General features: G+C 46.4%; 1 protein-coding gene across 2 annotated transcripts in view; it reads right to left on the bottom strand.

Annotated features, from left to right (window-relative positions):
• DENND2A (DENN domain containing 2A) overlaps positions 1-17,272 on the bottom strand; it is a 96,659-nt gene that overhangs the window by 41,444 nt on the left and 37,943 nt on the right. For both annotated transcript variants that reach the window (XM_069763259.1, XM_069763260.1), the window contains exons 2-3: positions 9,701-9,799; positions 1,776-2,867 (exon numbers count right to left, since the gene is read on the bottom strand). In XM_069763259.1, coding sequence (XP_069619360.1) covers positions 1,776-2,867; positions 9,701-9,768 — 1,160 coding nt within the window. In that variant the 5' untranslated portion in view covers positions 9,769-9,799. The remainder of the gene's footprint in view (positions 1-1,775; positions 2,868-9,700; positions 9,800-17,272) is intronic.

Here is a 17,272-nt window from a genome sequence, read left to right as displayed (position 1 = left end):
TTAAAAAAGTTATTAAATATACAGATATAATAGCCGAAATGCCACTGTGGTATAATAGTTATTTTCCAGAATTACTAAATCACCCGTCTACTGAGTTCTGGATCTCATGTGGTGTTCTCTCGGTAGGTAATTTATATAACCAGGATGTTTTTGTGTCCTTTGAACAATTGCGGGATACCTGCAATATCCCAAGATCTCAATTCTTCCGTTATTTACAGCTGAGGTCAGCTTTCCAGTCACATATGCGAAATGCAGGTGCAGGTCGAGCAATTTCATCTTTACCCCTTATAGGCATTCTCAAATCACAGGGTCCTCAGGGACTCATTTCCTCTTTATACACATACCTATTATCCGTGGGAGATGGGCTCACTATTAACTCCTTAAAAAAGAAATGGGAGGGACTCCTTCCCGATACACTGGGAGAGGAGTGGGAAGATATTTTGGAATCTCCAACTAAAGTTTCTCCCTCAGTTAACAATAGGATGACCCAGCTATATATTACATATCAGACTTATCTGACTCCGACACGACTTTTTAAAATGGGCCGCCTTCAGACGTCAGACTGCTTACGGTGTCACGCACATGATGCGGATTTTACCCACATGATATGGCGGTGCCCGGTAATCCTTCATTATTGGAAAGAAGTCACGACATTGTTAACGTCTTTATTGTTAATCCCTGTCCCACTTGAACCATTGACTTGCCTATTTGGGGTGTGGGATACAGAGACCTGGGATCACCATACTGGGATCTTCCTTCGAGAAACGCTCTTCTTAGCACGAAAGGTACTGGCATTAAGGTGGATGGGTAGCTCCTCCCCGTCTCTCAGAGCTTGGATTGACCTGGTGAACTCGGTTATCCCATATGAGAGAACACTGTACCATAATAGAGGATGCCCAGGTAAATTCGAAAAAATTTGGGGTAGATGGAACTCATCTCATCATACTCTGTAGTCTGCGTGGATTAGATATATGCACGGGGAGGAGGGCATGGGGTTTGGGGACATCGTTGCAGAGCAAACTTGAATCTGTTTTCTTTTGGCGACTTATTACTAAAGGTTAAAGTTGTTTAAGTTGTATAGTAGGTATTTTGTAGGTACTAGTGATTCAACATGCACAGTCTATTGCCTCTGAACTTTGGATGCGATGATGTTTGTAATCATTTGTATCTGATGGTATGTTTAATAATGATAAATGTAATATGTGCAATGTTTGTCTATTCTGAAATTAATAAATGAATTTAAAAAAAAAAAAAACAACTATATAAAGAAACCGTACAGTTTGTGGTGACCTCACAGATTAAGAAGCTAAGAAGCAATGAGAAGCCTTCAACCTTTCTTCCTGACTAGCGTATTCTAGAGTTTGTATGTTCTGTTTGCCTTAATATATCAGATTTACTGTATGTAAAAAAATTGATTATCATAAAATAGAGATGTCAGGTAAAAAAAACAACCAAACAAAAAAACAAACAAACGATACACTTCATTGTGGCCTCGTAGATTAGGAAGCTACGAGAAGCCTTCAAACTTCCTTCCTGACTGGTATATCCTAGAGCTTGTCTATTGTTTTTGTGTTCTAAATCCGATTTATGTAAAAAAAATAGATTGTCAGATGACACTGATGTGAGGTCAAACAAAGACAAAACCAAAACAATACAATTCATTATGACCTCATAAAATAGGAAGCAACGAGAAGTCCTCAACTTTCCTTCCTGACTTTTGTATTCTAGATCTTCTACTAATAGTTCTAAAACCAGTTAAAAATAAAATAAATTACCTATGGTCTCCGTTATTTCTGTGTTTGCTATTCCAAAGTCTTCTGCTCACGGCTGATGGTGGAGGAGATGTGGGCAGAGGAGGTGGAGGTATACAAGGAAGTGGAGGTAAATCCCTTTTCCGAAGACCGGCTCTAACCGGTCCCACCTCTCCTTCATGTCGGAAAGTCCTCCTCGGTTTGGGTAAAGGGTTGATAGGTAATGTCTTCTCAGGTGCCCCAGGTTCCGTATATACATTGTCCACATTGCTGGTCCTTCTAGACGTTCTCCCCTCTCCCACCACCCCAAAAATCGGCTCGGTGTTCTCGGAATCCGACCCCCATTTTGTCTTTGACCCCAGTTTGTTCTCTTGGTTTTCAGAATCTAATAAACATTGTGGTGAATAATAAGTTCCTGGCAATTGTGGCAGCCCTTCCACCGGACCGTCTTTCTTTGAACGCTCAAACTTTTTCACTTGGCTCAATACCGTAGCTTGGTCCTTCTTGGCACTAATGACTTGCTCCTTAGTTTCCACACTCAGGCTAGTCTCTTTCTCAGCTTTCTTGTCTAATTTTATGGAGTCTTTTCGTTCATTGTCCATTTCCCAACTGAACATTCTCTTAAAGCTGCCTTTCTGACGGTTCTTGATATCGTCCACATTCGTGTCTCCAAAAGTAGTACCAAAGGAATCCTGTCTCTTCACCTGTATGGACTCCTTCCGGCTGAGAAGAGGGGACTGCGTCTCTCGTTTTCCTTCCCACTCAGAGATTTTATCTTTGATGCTCGATGTTTTCTTCAAGGCGATCTTTTGGGGCAATGGGGAAGACTTAGTATTCGATAACTGTTTCTTTAGCAGAAGGTCTGGATCTTTGACGTTGATCTCCATCATTGGGTCATGGATGGTCATTTTGTTGCTGAGCATGTTCTGCCGTAAACCTTTTATACTTCTTGGCTGGTTCTCCAGACCTTTTAGAGGACTTCTTCCCAGATTAACGTCTTGGTTATAGTTTACCGAGTCAGATTTAATGACAGTTTGACTTTTTACACTCAAGTGAAGCTGAGGAAGTTCAAGTTTTTTCCGAGTCCAATAGTTTTCTTTATCTGTTGGCGTCACCCTGGTGAGACAAGACACAAAGCACCATTACTGTCATTGAAGCCATCAATTTTCAGGCAATGGACGCTAATTGTTTCGGGATCACTGCGGAGCCTAATAACTGCATTAAATAGGTCTTTAAGGGACGACGATAGGGATGAGTCTCAAATAATTACGGTCACACTCCATAAAACAAAGTTTCCTTGTAATACCGTCAAATGGAGAAGAAACTGTAGTTGACATGTAAAAAGATGGTTCTAAGTAGCCACTGAAGGACATCGGACTCGAAACTAACCCCATATGGTCTGTTTTTATACATTTCATTGGCTGGAAAAAAATCTTTAAAGGGAATCTGTTACCCATTTTTTTGCTATGTAATCTGACAGCAGCATGATGTAGGAGCTGAGACCCCAATTCCAGTGATGTGTCACTTACTGGGCTGCTTGCTGTCATTTTGATGTGATCACAGCTTTCTCTGCTGCAGATCTAGCAGAGCTTGAATGCTGAGCCTTGTATAACCCCACCTACACCACTTATTGTACATTGACAGGAAGCTCCCAATCAGTGGTGGGGGCGGAGCTATACAATGCAGAATGACTAGAAGGCATGAGACACCTAGTCCTGTAGTGATAATCTCCTGCTGATAAAACATTATTTTTTTATTGAAATAGCCTATTAAGTGACACATTGCTGGAATCACGGTCTCAGCCCCTCCTTCATACTGCTCTCGGATTATATAGGACACATCTGCTGAAACATTCCCTTTAAGGACTCTAATTTCTGAAAATACAACATCAGTACATCCCAAACGTAGACACAAACAGCATTAACAAAGCCAACAGAGTTAAAATAATTATATTTTTGAACCCCTTATCTTGGGACCAGTAAATAAGAATGAGGACCTGTCCATTGCCATAAAATTGTTCTTTTTTTTCTTGGAGTAAATACCACTGTTCTCTGGTATTTTTTGTTGCTGCACCTCTCTGTCCATGAGATACGGCTCCTTCTCTTCATATAAATCTAGCCTTGATGGCCAACTGGGCGTGGTCCTAGAGAAGATTTTTGTGGGTCACACCCACTTGCCTAACAAGACTAGTTTTACTTACAGAGAAGAGAGGACCATATCTCAGGAATGGAGAGGCGCAGGAACAAAAGAAAAACAACGCCGGATTCAGGAGAACAGCGGCATTCACACCAAAAATTACAAATTTTGGCAAGTTATAACCCCCCTTTTACGCAACCTTCTCCAGAAATATGTCTAATGCTTATCCAATAAAGAAAAAAGTAAAGTTCCAGCTCTTGGATAAAACGACCACTTTATTGAAGTGCTTTAAAATCCACTTCAAAATCCAATCCAAAAAAGTACATGGCAGAAGAAGAAAAAGCTACGCGTTTCGAACGCTATCCGGCATTCTTTTTCCAAACCTCGATGCTTATCCAATGCATTGTTTGAAAAAAAAAGCCAAAAACGTAAAACACTCTAGACTTCTTAACCACCACTAGTTCCACCCTTTCATAATATGGCCACAACACCTGTACCACCAGGGTTCAAGAAGACCGACCCCAGATCACCACTTCACTTTTATGGTGGTCAATCCATCAGAAGTTTAATGGGTTCTGAGAGCCAAAAACTCTCCAGTAATGTTCAAGAACCACTTACATACTGGTTTCTATATGTTCCACCTACGTGAGTGACAGCTTAAACTCTCTACGAGACGTCTTTGCCTGAGGGTCTGAAGGGCATAGGTCAACCACCCCTTGGGAATGTCATATTTTACTGTCTCATAGTCAGACCTCATAGATCACATATTCAGTCTTAGTCATGAATTTACAGTTATTGACTCTTTGCTTTCCAAAACTTGAAGTTCTTCTTCAACATACACACTGCTCCACCGTCAAGTCGTAGAAGAAAAGAAGTCTTCCTTTTTTTTTTCGGGTGAGGCCCGTTTTTTCCTCTCCTCAGCAAGGTGCTACAAGTCATAAAGACTTTTAAACAAGGTGGAAGGTGCTATGGAGGCTTCACCTTCAGGAGTTCTGGTCCCACCTAGGGTCAACCTTATTCATATGGACTTCATAACAAAAAAGGAGGTAACGGCTGGAGGGAAGTGCCCCCTTCTAAAGGTATTGGACAAGGGTAAGAGAGCAACTTTTGCCCTCTGTATGCCAATGGTAAACCTTAGATCCCTTTTCGAGGGCATCTAAAATACCATGGCTTTTCGGCACTCAAAGGACTTGCTCGGTGGCCTCCACCCCATGCTATGCCCTATTCATAGACTTTTGATATAAAGGGTTAATGAGCTTTTCTAAACATCTACTTTTATCACTTCCTGCGGTTCGACCAAGCAGAGAAAGCTGAGAAAACACAAAACGGGTCGGCAGCAGATCCAATTCTTTAATATGTGTGCAAGTCAGCAAACGGACAAAGCTAAAGAAACCGCTGTAAACTCTCACATCTCCTGGCTCCAAACTGTAAGAGCACAGTGGAAAAATAAAAAATAAAGTGAAAACCCTGACTCGGTGAGGTCGAGAAACCACAAGCCACAACCGCGGTGGTGGATGGGAGGAAGAGCAGATCAACAAAAGGGCACGGACACACGACTCGTAATCTACACTGGCGGCACAGGATGGACCATACCATTGGTGCAGTAACTTGGGGGGATTAGATATCGTCTAAGCCATGTTCACACCATGGAAATAAATATGCAGTGTATTATGGTATCAGATGGAGTTGAGTGGCAATATTTGCTCAACAACCTTTGCTTTTGAGGTTCTCATCCTCGGGCCCAAAACACGGAGTATAACCAAAAAATGTGACTTGATGACTCCAAGGCGCCTCAATGGAGAGAGGTGCGCATGTGTGGTTAGTTCTCCTCTTATAGTGGGGTCCAATCGCTAGAACCTACATCTATAGTTATGGCGTATCAAGGAAAGGTCATCAATGTCAGAGATGGACAACCCCTTTAAGTGAATTAATTATATATACCACATATACTGTATCTATCAGCAAATACATTTTCAGGTTGGCGATTTCGCAATTTTACTATTAACCCCACCCTACCTAAAAATGCCAAAGACAAGACGAAACCCGTCCGTGATATAGCCGGTCCAAACGTCAGTGCTCCTGTAATAAGACACTGCCATATCCTGTATTACTATAGGTGCCAGGTATTACCGCTCCACTCCCTGTACGGGGGGCGGCATAGATAACAATTCCTTAAAATACCATTTCTGTCGTCATTTTTTACTACTTTTTATACTAAAAAGTTCTGCTAACTTCACTAATTCACTCCTAACCAATTACAATATATCTGCTTGCTGTGAGCCAGTCTTTATCTAGAGTTTATACTTCTCGCAGCAGGGGGTTTATCACTTATCCAGGATTAGGTTTGTATAAAGGTACCTTCACACTCAACGATATCGCTAGCGATCCGTGACGTTGCAGCGTCCTGGATAGTGATATCGTTGAGTTTGACAGGCAGCAGCGATCAGGATCCTGCTGTGCCATCGTTGGTCGGAGCAAAAAGTCCAGAACTTTATTTCGTCGCTGGATCTCCCGCAGACATCGCTGAATCGGCGTGTGTGACGCCGATTCAGCGATGTCTTCACTGGTAACCAGGGTAAACATCGGGTTACTAAGCGCAAGGGCCACACTTAGTAACCCGATGTTTACCCTGGTTACCAGCGTAAACGTAAAAAAAAAAAAAAACACTACATACTTACATTCCGGTGTCTGTCCCCCGGCGTTCTGCTTCTCTGCACTGTCAGCGCCGGCCGGCCGGAAAGCAGAGCACAGCGGTGACGTCACCGCAGTGCTTTCCGGCTGGCACTCACAGTCAGTGCAGAGAAGCACAGCGCCGGGGGACAGGCACCGGAATGTAAGTATGTAGTGTTTGTTTTTTTTAAAGTTTACGCTGGTAACCAGGGTAAACATCGGGTTACTAAGCGCGGCCCTGTGAAGTCCACTAGTTACCAGGGGACTTCGCATAGTTGGTCGCTGGAGAGCTGTCTGTGTGACAGCTCTCCAGCGACCACACAGCGACGCTGCAGCGGTACCTTTAGGGTTTAGACTTTGACTGTAATAATGAATGTCGCCATTCAGTGACACCAAGCAGAGTGTTAAGGTACCGTCACACATAACGATTTCGTTAACGATATCGTTGCTTTTTGTGATGTAGCAACAATATCGTTAACGAAATCGTTATGTGTGACAGCGACCAACGATCAGGCCCCTGCTGGGAGATCGTTGGTCGCTGCGAATGATCAGGACCTTTATTTGGTCGCTGATCACCCGCTGTCTTCGCTGGATCGGCGTGTGTGATGCCGATCCAGCGATGTGCTCACTGGAAACCAGGGTAAATATCGATGTTTACCCTGGTTACCACTGTAAATGTTAAAAAAAAAAACACTACATACTTACATTCCGGTGTCTGTCGCGTCCCCCAGCGTCAGCTTCCCGCACTGACTGAGCACCGGCCGGCCCTAAAGCAGAGCACAGCGGTGACGTCACCGCTCTGCTTTACGGCCGGCGCTTACACAGTGCAGGGAAGCTGACGCCGGGGGACGCGACAGACACATACTTACAGAATGTAAGTATGTAGTGTTTTTTTTTTTTACATTTACAATGGTAACCAGGGTAAACAGGGTAACCAGGGTAAACATCGGGTTACTAAGCGCGGCCCTGCGCTTAGTAACCCGATGGTTACCCGGGGACTTCGGCATCGTTGGTCGCTGGAGAGCTGTCTGTGTGACAGCTCTCCAGCGACCACACAACGACTTACCAACGATCACGGCCAGGTCGTATCGCTGGTCGTGATCGTTGGTAAATCGTTTAGTGTAACGGTACCTTTACTCACCTGCCTCAACCCCAGCGCCGGGCTCCTCGCTAGTCTCATGTTCTGTCGGCTCCTTTTGTTCCATAACCTTATAGGCCACCTTAAGTGGTGGCAAAACACCTGACTATACAGGCAGCCGTGCCACTACTTGGGGCTTCACTGGACTCAGAAATACTTACCGTAACTCTGCTACATTGCTACTAGTCTCCTTATTTACTCAAATCTGCTATATTGCTGTGCTGTGCTACATCATTACAGTGGGTCTCTGTCACGCACAGTGTAGGAAAGACTAAGTGCAACATGAAGAGATGAGGGGAAGGCAGCCCAACACAAGGGAAGGGGGGAGTGGAGACCCCTAGGCAGATCTAAAGTCACCCTGTCTGCCCTACACATCCCTATATAGGTTCTGCACCTATCGCCGGGCAGGAACCTAATCCCTGCCTGACCCTGGCGATAAGCACTATTTAGGGAATTACAGGATGCGCACTAGTCGATCCCCACTACCACTAAAGACAGCTGGGATAGATGAACAAGGAGAACACTTATCTTGAGTAGAGTCAGAGACGTAACACAGGCGTCCTCCAGCAACACCTAAGAGGAAGATAGCCGACTGCTATAGCGCCAAGCCTCAACAGGGGAAAATGAAAATATCACCGGCAATTCCTGGGAGTCTATAAACACCCAGGTCCAGGTGTGTCCCTTAGAGCCGGAGAAAGTTTGCTACTGGGTCAAAGAGTCAGAAGGGTTAAGAAGGTGTCTGCAAAGCCAAACGCAGAGACCTTCTGCAACTAGATGCAGTGCGACTGTCTGCAGCCTCTGACATACCCGTGACAGTCTCCTGACCTACTCCGCTACATTGCAGGTCTCTGCTACAATGTTACTTCAATCATTTGATCTACTTTGCTGGGCTTTGCTACACGCTATTGCCCTCCTTACTTACTCAAGTTTGCTACATTGCTGGGTTTTGTTACATCGCTACCAGTCTCATTACTTACACAACTCAGCTAGGCTGGGCTACATCACTACAATGAGTCTCATAACCTACTCTGCTATGTTGCTGGGCTCTACTACAATGTTACTTCAAGTCATCTGAAGTACTTAACTCTGCTACATTGCTTGTCTCTGCTACAATGTTACTTTAAGTACTTAATTCTGCTGCATCGCTACTGGAGTCCTTACTTAGTCAACTCTGCTACATTGCTGGGCTGTTCTACACCATTACAGTGAGTCTCCTAACCTACTCTGCTACGTTGCTGGGATCTACTACAATGTTACTTCAAGTCATCTGAAGTACTTAACTCTGCTACATTGCTGGGTTTCGTTACATCGCTACTGGTCTCCTTACTTACTCAACTCTGCTACATTGCTGGGCTGTTTTACATCATTACAGTGAGTCTCCTGACCTACGCTGCTACATTGCTTGGCTCTGCTACAATGTTACTTCAAGTCCTTAACTCTGCTGCATCGCTACCGGTGTCCTTACATACTCAACTCTGCTACATTGCTGGGCTGTGCTACATCATTACAATAAGTCTCATAACCTTCTTGGTTACATTGCTGGGCTCTGCTGCATTGTTACTTCAAGTCAATTGATGTACTTAACTCTGCTACATTGCTGGACTTTGCTACATCGCCACCGGCGAGTCTCCTTAGTTGCTCAACTCTGCTGCATCACTGGGCTGTGCTACATCATTAAAGCAAGTTTCCTGAGCTACTCAGCTCTGCATAATCGCTGGTCTCTGCTACATCGCTGGTTTATGCTACAAGTGGTAGTGATGTCTCTGCGACATGCTCTACTGCTGTGCCATTATTACCACTCTGCTTCATCGCTCTCCCTTTGCTGAATTTTCACTTTCCCTCTGGTCGACCGATCTACCTCATCAGGTGAGACGTAACAGGGCAATTTATATGACTTATGGATAGATTTCTCAATAATCAGGGCAACTGCAACAAACCTTCAGCTGTGAGAAGTATTACATCTGTACCACCCTCCTTCATGCCACATATCACTCACAGGACTTACCTGTGGCCTGATAGATGCACAGCGTGATTCTTATTCCTGGTCACCTCAGCAGCCCGTCTCACAGTCATGGTGTCAGCACGTGACGTTACACCCGCTCCCCTGTAATAATACAAAGATCCAATGTTATCCTCCTGGTGTAAGTCAATTCATGTTATGTTTTTTGCTCAAAAGTTCACAAAAAGCAACAAATAGGAGCAGAAGTTGTTCAATACAATCAGTGTTTTATCAGCAGGAGATTATCAGTACAGGACTAGGTGGCTCGTGCCTCCTAGTCCACAGCTCTGTGTAACTCCGCCCCACCACTGATTTGCAGCTTTCGGTCAATGTACAGTGTACACAGAAAGCTGTCAATCAGTGGTGTAAGCGGGACTACACAGGGCTCAGCATTCTGAGCTCTGCAGCAGAGAAAACTATGAATGAATCAAAATTACAGTAAACAGACCAGCGAGTGACACATTGCTGGAATCAGGGCCTCTGCCCCTACATCATGCTGCTCTCAGATTACATAGCAAACACCTGGTCACACAGATTCCATTTAAAGGGTTACTTCTGTCTACCCATGCTGAAAAGATAAAAATTGCTAGATTTGGGTGGGACCAAGATTTGCGACCCCCATTGATAGGAAGATGGTCGCAGGACCGTCCGCAACCAGGAGTTGAAAGAAGTGAAGATTGCGCAGGCTCCATACTGCTCTGTTCCAAGTCTATGGCACTGACAAAGATAGCCATTCTTCATATCACTGGCGCATGCACATGTGCTTCAATGCCGCCTGACCTTAGTCTTGCGGCCTGAGGTGTAAGGGAGACTTGGGCACATGCGAAACCTGTAGCTCCTTTTTAAAGTCTAAGGCCCTGGCAAAGATAGTCAAAGAAAGATGGACACATGTGCATGCGCCCTACACGGACGAAGACATCCGATCTTCATATCACTGGCGCATGTGCTTGAGCTCCTCCTGTCCTTGGTCTAGTGCCCAGAAGAGAAAGATGGACACACGCGCATGCGCCCTACACGGACGAAGATAGCCGATCTTCATATCACCAGCATATGTGCTTGAGCTTATTCTGACCTTGGTCTGGTGCAAGGAGGAGAAAGATGGACACATGCATGCGTCCTACACTGACGAAGATAGCCGATCTTCATATCACCGGCGCATGTGCTTGAGCTACCCCTGACCTTGGTCTGGTGTCCAGAGGAGAAAGATGGACACATGCGCATACACCCTACGCAGATGAAGATAGCCGATCTTCATATCACCAGCGCATATGCTTGAGCTACCCCTGACCTTGGTCTGGTGTCCAGAGGAGAAAGATGGACACATGCGCATTCGCCCTACACAGATGAAGATAGCCGATCTTCATATCACCAGCGTATGTGCCTGAGCTCCTCCTGAGCTTGGTCTGGGGCCCAGCGGAGAAATATGGACACATGCGCATGTACCCAACACAGACGAAGATAGCTGATCTTCATATCACCGGCGCATGTACGTGAGGTACTCCTGACCTTGGTCTGGTGCACAGAGGACACAGATGAACACATGTGAGTGCGTCCTACACGTACGAAGATAGCCGATCTTCATATCACCCACATATGTGTTTGAGCTCCACCTGACCTTGATCTGGTGCTCGTAGGAGAAAAATGGATGCATGCGCCCTACACTGATGAAGATAGCCGATCTTCATATCACCGGCGCATGTGCTTGAGCTCCTCCTGACCTTGGCCTGGTGCGCAGAGGAGAAAATGGGACATGTGTAAGTGGTATACCATTTCATTCAAAGCCCGACAATCTTGCCATCACCAGCGCATGTGCTTGAGGTCCTCCTCACCTTGGTCTGGTGCGCAGAGGAGAAAGTTGAACACATGCGCAAGCGCCCTGCTGCTCCGTTCAATGTCGTTGACCCAGACAACGAAAGCTGATCTTCACACCACCAGCATATGTGCTTCATCTCCTCCTGACCCTAGTCTTGTGGCCGGACGCATGCGCGCGCACCCTGTTCAAAGTCTGTGAAACAGGCAAAGATAGCCAATCTTCAGATCACCGGCGCATGCATTTCAGATCCATGGTCTGAAGATCGGAGGAGAAAGGGAGGGACATGGGCAATTGACTTTCCGCTCGTTCAAAATTTGCCGCAGTTGAGGTTACTGAGGATCCCAAAAGTCGGCCCCTCATCGATCTAACACTTAGGACCTATCTGGTTAGGTGACCCCCTCATCGATCTAACACTTAGCACCTAACCGGTTAGGTGACCCCCTCATCGATCTAACACTTAGCACCTATCCGGTTAGGTGACCCCCTCATCGATCTAACACTTAGCACCTATCCGGTTAGGTGACCCCCTCATCGATCTAACACTTAGCACCTATCCGGTTAGGTGACCCCCTCATCAATCTAACACTTAGCACCTATCCGGTTAGGTGACCACTTGTGTAGAGCGGTAGACGCCTTTCGTATACTTGCGTGATGCAGTTACACGTACCGGTCAACCCAAGTTTTAATATGCGTCAATTATTTGACCCCATGTCCTCAGCTCAGGAATAAAATACGCTAACCCTATAACTCAGCAGTAATAAAACACATAGAGCGCTCCGGTTACAGCCGGGATTCCTGAGTGACCTCAGCTTCCAGCTGGGTACACGGCTTCTGCCAAATGGATCTTCCTGCTCTGCTGCACCGTTCCACCCAATTAAGTGTTGCAAGGCAAAGCTCAATCGTGCCACTTCAGTGCCTCCTGGTTACATAATCAGAGCCCTAAGCCTTATATTGATATACTGGATTGTTACACCGAGGGCACAAAAAAAAGTAATGGGGGAGAGGGGGATAAATAAAAAGATCAAGAAATCCGCAAACGTTGGAGTGCGAGGACAGAAGACGAAAACAGAAGTTTAAGACTCGACAGCTTGGAAATAATAAGGGACGACTGTAGCATTACACAGCTACTTGGCTAACGAAGACCTTCAAAGTACGACATGACTCTCCGCAAACCGCATAAACGGAATTTCCACCAAGTCCTTTCTTTGGTCTTGTATTCGGCGCTGATTCAGAAATCTTCACAGTCACCAAAAATATAAATTTTGTGCAATATTGTAGATAGAAGAGAGTGAGGAAGGGGGTAGGAGGGAGATGCAGCTGAAGATTCTCAGGAAAACTGCATGGGAGGAAGGAGAGAAGAGGAGGAGCAGTCAGGGGAGGCGTGATTGGGTGAGAGCAGACAGAACAACTCTGACATCATACCGGTAGAGCCACCAGTAGGGGGAGCTCACTATATACAGATGTAATAATGAATTCAATGGAAGCGATATAAATCTGTCTGTAGTAAGCTCCCCCTTACTAGGTAGAGGATTTGGAACTCTGTATCCGGAAAGTGGACTGATTCAGAAATCTTCTCAGTCACAAAAACATAATTTAGTATAATAGTGTAGATAGAAGAGAGAGAGAGAGACAGGTGGGGGAGGAGGGAGATGCAGCTGAAGATTCAATCTGCCTGTAGTAAGCTCCCCCTTACTAGGCAGAGGATTTGGAACTCTGTATACAGAAAGTGGACTGAATCAGAAATCTTCTCAGATGCCAAAAATATAATTTAGTGTTATACTGTAGATAGAAGAGAGTGAGGAAGAGGGGTAGGAGGGCGATGCAGCTGATTATTCTCCAAGAAACTGCATGGGAGAGAGGGACAAGTGAGGAGCAGAAGGGAGAGACGTGATTTGTTGAGAGCACACAGAACAGCTCTGACATCGCACCAGTAGAGCCACCACTAGGGGGAGCTCACTATATCCAGATGTAGTATTGCCTTCAATGGAAGCTGTATAAATCTGTCTGCAGTAATCTTCCCCTTATTAGGCCGAGGTTTTTGAACTCTGTTCAGGAAAGTGGACTGATTCAGAAATCGTCTCAGACGTCACATGTATAATTTAGTCTAATATTGTAAATAGAAAAGAATGAGGGGTAGGAGGGAGATGCAGCTGAAAATTCTTGAGGAAACTGTATAGGTGGGAGGAGGAGCAGCAGGGGGAGACGGGATTGGTTGAGAGCACACAGAACAGCTCTGACATCACAGCAGAAGAGCCACCACTAGGGGGAGCTCACTATATACAGATTTAGTATTGAGTTTAATGGGAGCTTCCCAGTAGTGTAGCTACCGGGGAGAGGTCTGAAGGTGCGGACGCCTCGGACCTGGTGCTCTGAGGGGGCCCACCCGGAGCTACGCCACTGTAACTGTATCGGTGCGCGCAGCGCGGCTCAGTATTGGGGTATCAGGGTCAGTAATAGGGACACATACGGCAGCAGTGGCTCAGTATTGGGTTGTCAGGGTCAGTAATAGGGACACATACGGCAGCAGTGGCTCAGTATTGGGGTATCAGGAGCAGTAATAGGGACACATACGGCAGCAGTGGCTCAGTATTGGGGTATCAGGGGCAGTAATAGGGACACATACGGCAGCAGTGGCTCAGTATTGGGGTGTCAGGGTCAGTAATAGGGACACATACGGCAGCAGTGGCTCAGTATTGGGGTATCAGGGGCAGTAATAGGGACACATACGGCAGCAGTGGCTCAGTATTGGGGTGTCAGGGTCAGTAATAGGGACACATACGGCAGCAGTGGCTCAGTATTGGGGTATCAGGAGCAGTAATAGGGACACATACGGCAGCAGCGGCTCAGTATTGGAGTATCAGGGGCAGTAATAGGGACACATACGGCAGCAGCGGCTCAGTATTGGGGTATCAGGGGCAGTAATAGGGACACATACGGCAGCAGTGGCTCAGTATTGGGGTATCAGGGGCAGTAATAGGGACACATACGGCAGCAGTGGCTCAGTATTGGGGTATCAGGGGCAGTAATAGGGACACATACGGCAGCAGCGGCTCAGTATTGGAGTATCAGGGGCAGTAATAGGGACACATATGGCAGCAGTGGCTCAGTATTGGGGTATCAGGGGCAGTAATAGGGACACATATGGCAGCAGAGGCTCAGTATTGGATATCAGGTGCAGTAATAGGGACACATACGGCAGCAGCGACTCAGTATTGGGGTATCAGGTGCAGTAATAGGGACACATACGGCAGCAGCGGCTCAGTATTGGGGTATACGGTGCAGTAATAGGGACACATACGGCAGCAGAGGCTCAGTATTGGATATCAGGTGCAGTAATAGGGACACATACGGCAGCAGCGGCTCAGTATTGGGGTATCAGGTGCAGTAATAGGGACACATACGGCAGCAGCGACTCAGTATTGGGGTATACGGTGCAGTAATAGGGACACATACGGCAGCAGCGGCTCAGTATTGGGGTATCAGGAGCAGTAATAGGGACACATATGGCAGCAGCGGCTCAGTATTGGATATCATGTGCAGTAATATGGTCACATACGGCAGCAGCGGCTCAGTATTGGGGTATCAGGGGCAGTAATAGGGACACATATGGCAGCAGCGGCTCAGTATTGGGGTATCAGGAGCAGTAATAGGGACACATACGGCAGCAGTGGCTCAGTATTGGGATATCAGGGGCAGTAATAGGGACACATACGGCAGCAGTGGCTCAGTATTGGGGTATCAGGTGCAGTAATAGGGACACATACGGCAGCAGTGGCTCAGTATTGGGGTATCAGGGGCAGTAATAGGGACACATACGGCAGCAGCGGCTCAGTATTGGGGTATCAGGTGCAGTAATAGGGACACATACGGCAGCAGCGGCTCAGTATTGGGGTATCAGGGGCAGTAATAGGGTCACATACAGCAGCAGCGGCTCAGTATTGGGGTATCAGCAGGATGAGGAGTTTGTGCAGGTTGGAGATAGATGGTGATGGGGCTGGAATGTGAGAAGTGAAATGTGTCTTTGTTGTATTCTCTGCAGACGAGTTGTAGCTGGAAGAAGTTGTCATGTCGGTCTGGGCCAGATGGAAAAGACGGGAAAAGTAAACGATTCCATCAGAAAGAAAGTCAGCGGTAAGACATTATCTGTAACTGTGCAGTGATCTCTTATATGCTCTTTAGGGCTGGTATCTACCACTGACCATATGGTGGTAATATCCATGTTGGTCGTTACATAGAGACTAGATGGTGGCCCGATTCTAACACATCGGGTATTCTAGAATCTGTTTTTCCATGTAGTATATTGCCCGTCCACGTAGTATATTGCCCAGCCACGTAGTATATTGCCCAGTCACGTAGTATATTTCCCAGTCGCGTAGTATATTGCCCAGTCGCGTAGTATATTGCCCAGCCACGTAGTATATTGCCCAGCCACGTAGTATATTGCCCAGCCACGTAGTATATTGCCCAGCCACGTAGTATATTGCCCAGCCACGTAGTATATTGCCCAGCCACGTAGTATATTGCCCAGCCACGTAGTATATTGCCCAGTCACGTAGTATATTGCCCAGCCACGTAGTATATTGCCCAGCCACGTAGTATATTGCCCAGTCGCGTAGTATATTGCCCAGTCGCGTAGTATATTGCCCAGCCCCGTAGTATATTGCCCAGCCACGTAGTATATTGCCCAGCCACGTAGTATATTGCCCAGCCACGTAGTATATTGCCCAGCCACGTAGTATATTGCCCAGTCACGTAGTATATTGCCCAGTCGCGTAGTATATTGCCCAGCCGCGTAGTATATTGCCCAGCCACGTAGTATATTGCCCAGCCACGTAGTATATTGCCCAGCCACGTAGTATATTGCCCAGCCACGTAGTATATTGCCCAGCCACATAGTATATTGCCCAGTCACGTAGTATATTGCCCAGTCGCGTAGTATATTGCCCAGTCACGTAGTATACAGCACAGAGCCACGTAGTATATTGCCCAGCCACGTAGTATATTACCCAGCCGCGTAGTATATTACCCAGGCGCGTAGTACATTGCCCAGCTACGAAGTATATTGTCCAGTCACGTAGTATATTGCACAGCGAGGGAATATACAGCACAGAGCCAAGTAGTATAGAAACTTAAAATAATAAATAAACATATACTCACCTTCCGAAGGCCCGTTGAAGTCCTGCTATACTCACCCTCCGTCGCCTTTCCAGCTCATCCCGATGCTCCGGTGACCGCTCCATTGCAAGCGGCAGCTTCCGGTGTCAAGGATGGTATGAGCGCAGGACCTGTGATGACGTCATGGTCACATGACTGTGACATCATGGCAGGTCCTTGCCGCATACAATCCTTGACACTGGAACCTGCCGCTTGCATGGAGCGGTCACCTGAGCGTCGGGAGGAGCCTTAAAGGTGACAGAGGGTGAGTATAGCAGGTTTTTTTTTTTCTTTATTATTTTTAACATGACATACTTTTACTATAGATGCCTACGCAGCATCAATAGTACAGGGTTAATACCAGCGGTAACGGTGCGCGTTACACCGCAGCCTGTTACCGCTGACATTAACCCTTTGTGAGCGGTGACTGCGGGGAGTATGGAGCGGGCGCCGGGCACTGACTGCAGGGGAATAGGGGAGCGACTAATCGGACTGTGCCCGTCGCTGATTGGTCGCGGCAGCCATGACAGGCAGCTGCCGAGACCAATCAGCAACACGGGATTTCCGTTACGGAAGTTGCCGACAGAAGGACCCCTTAGACAATTATGTAT

This window comes from Ranitomeya imitator, chromosome 4 (assembly GCF_032444005.1).
Source record: "Ranitomeya imitator isolate aRanImi1 chromosome 4, aRanImi1.pri, whole genome shotgun sequence".
Taxonomy (NCBI): Eukaryota; Metazoa; Chordata; class Amphibia; order Anura; family Dendrobatidae; genus Ranitomeya; species Ranitomeya imitator.
The sequence above is the reverse complement of the archived record's forward strand: the minus strand, read 5'-3'. Positions and strand labels throughout refer to the sequence as shown.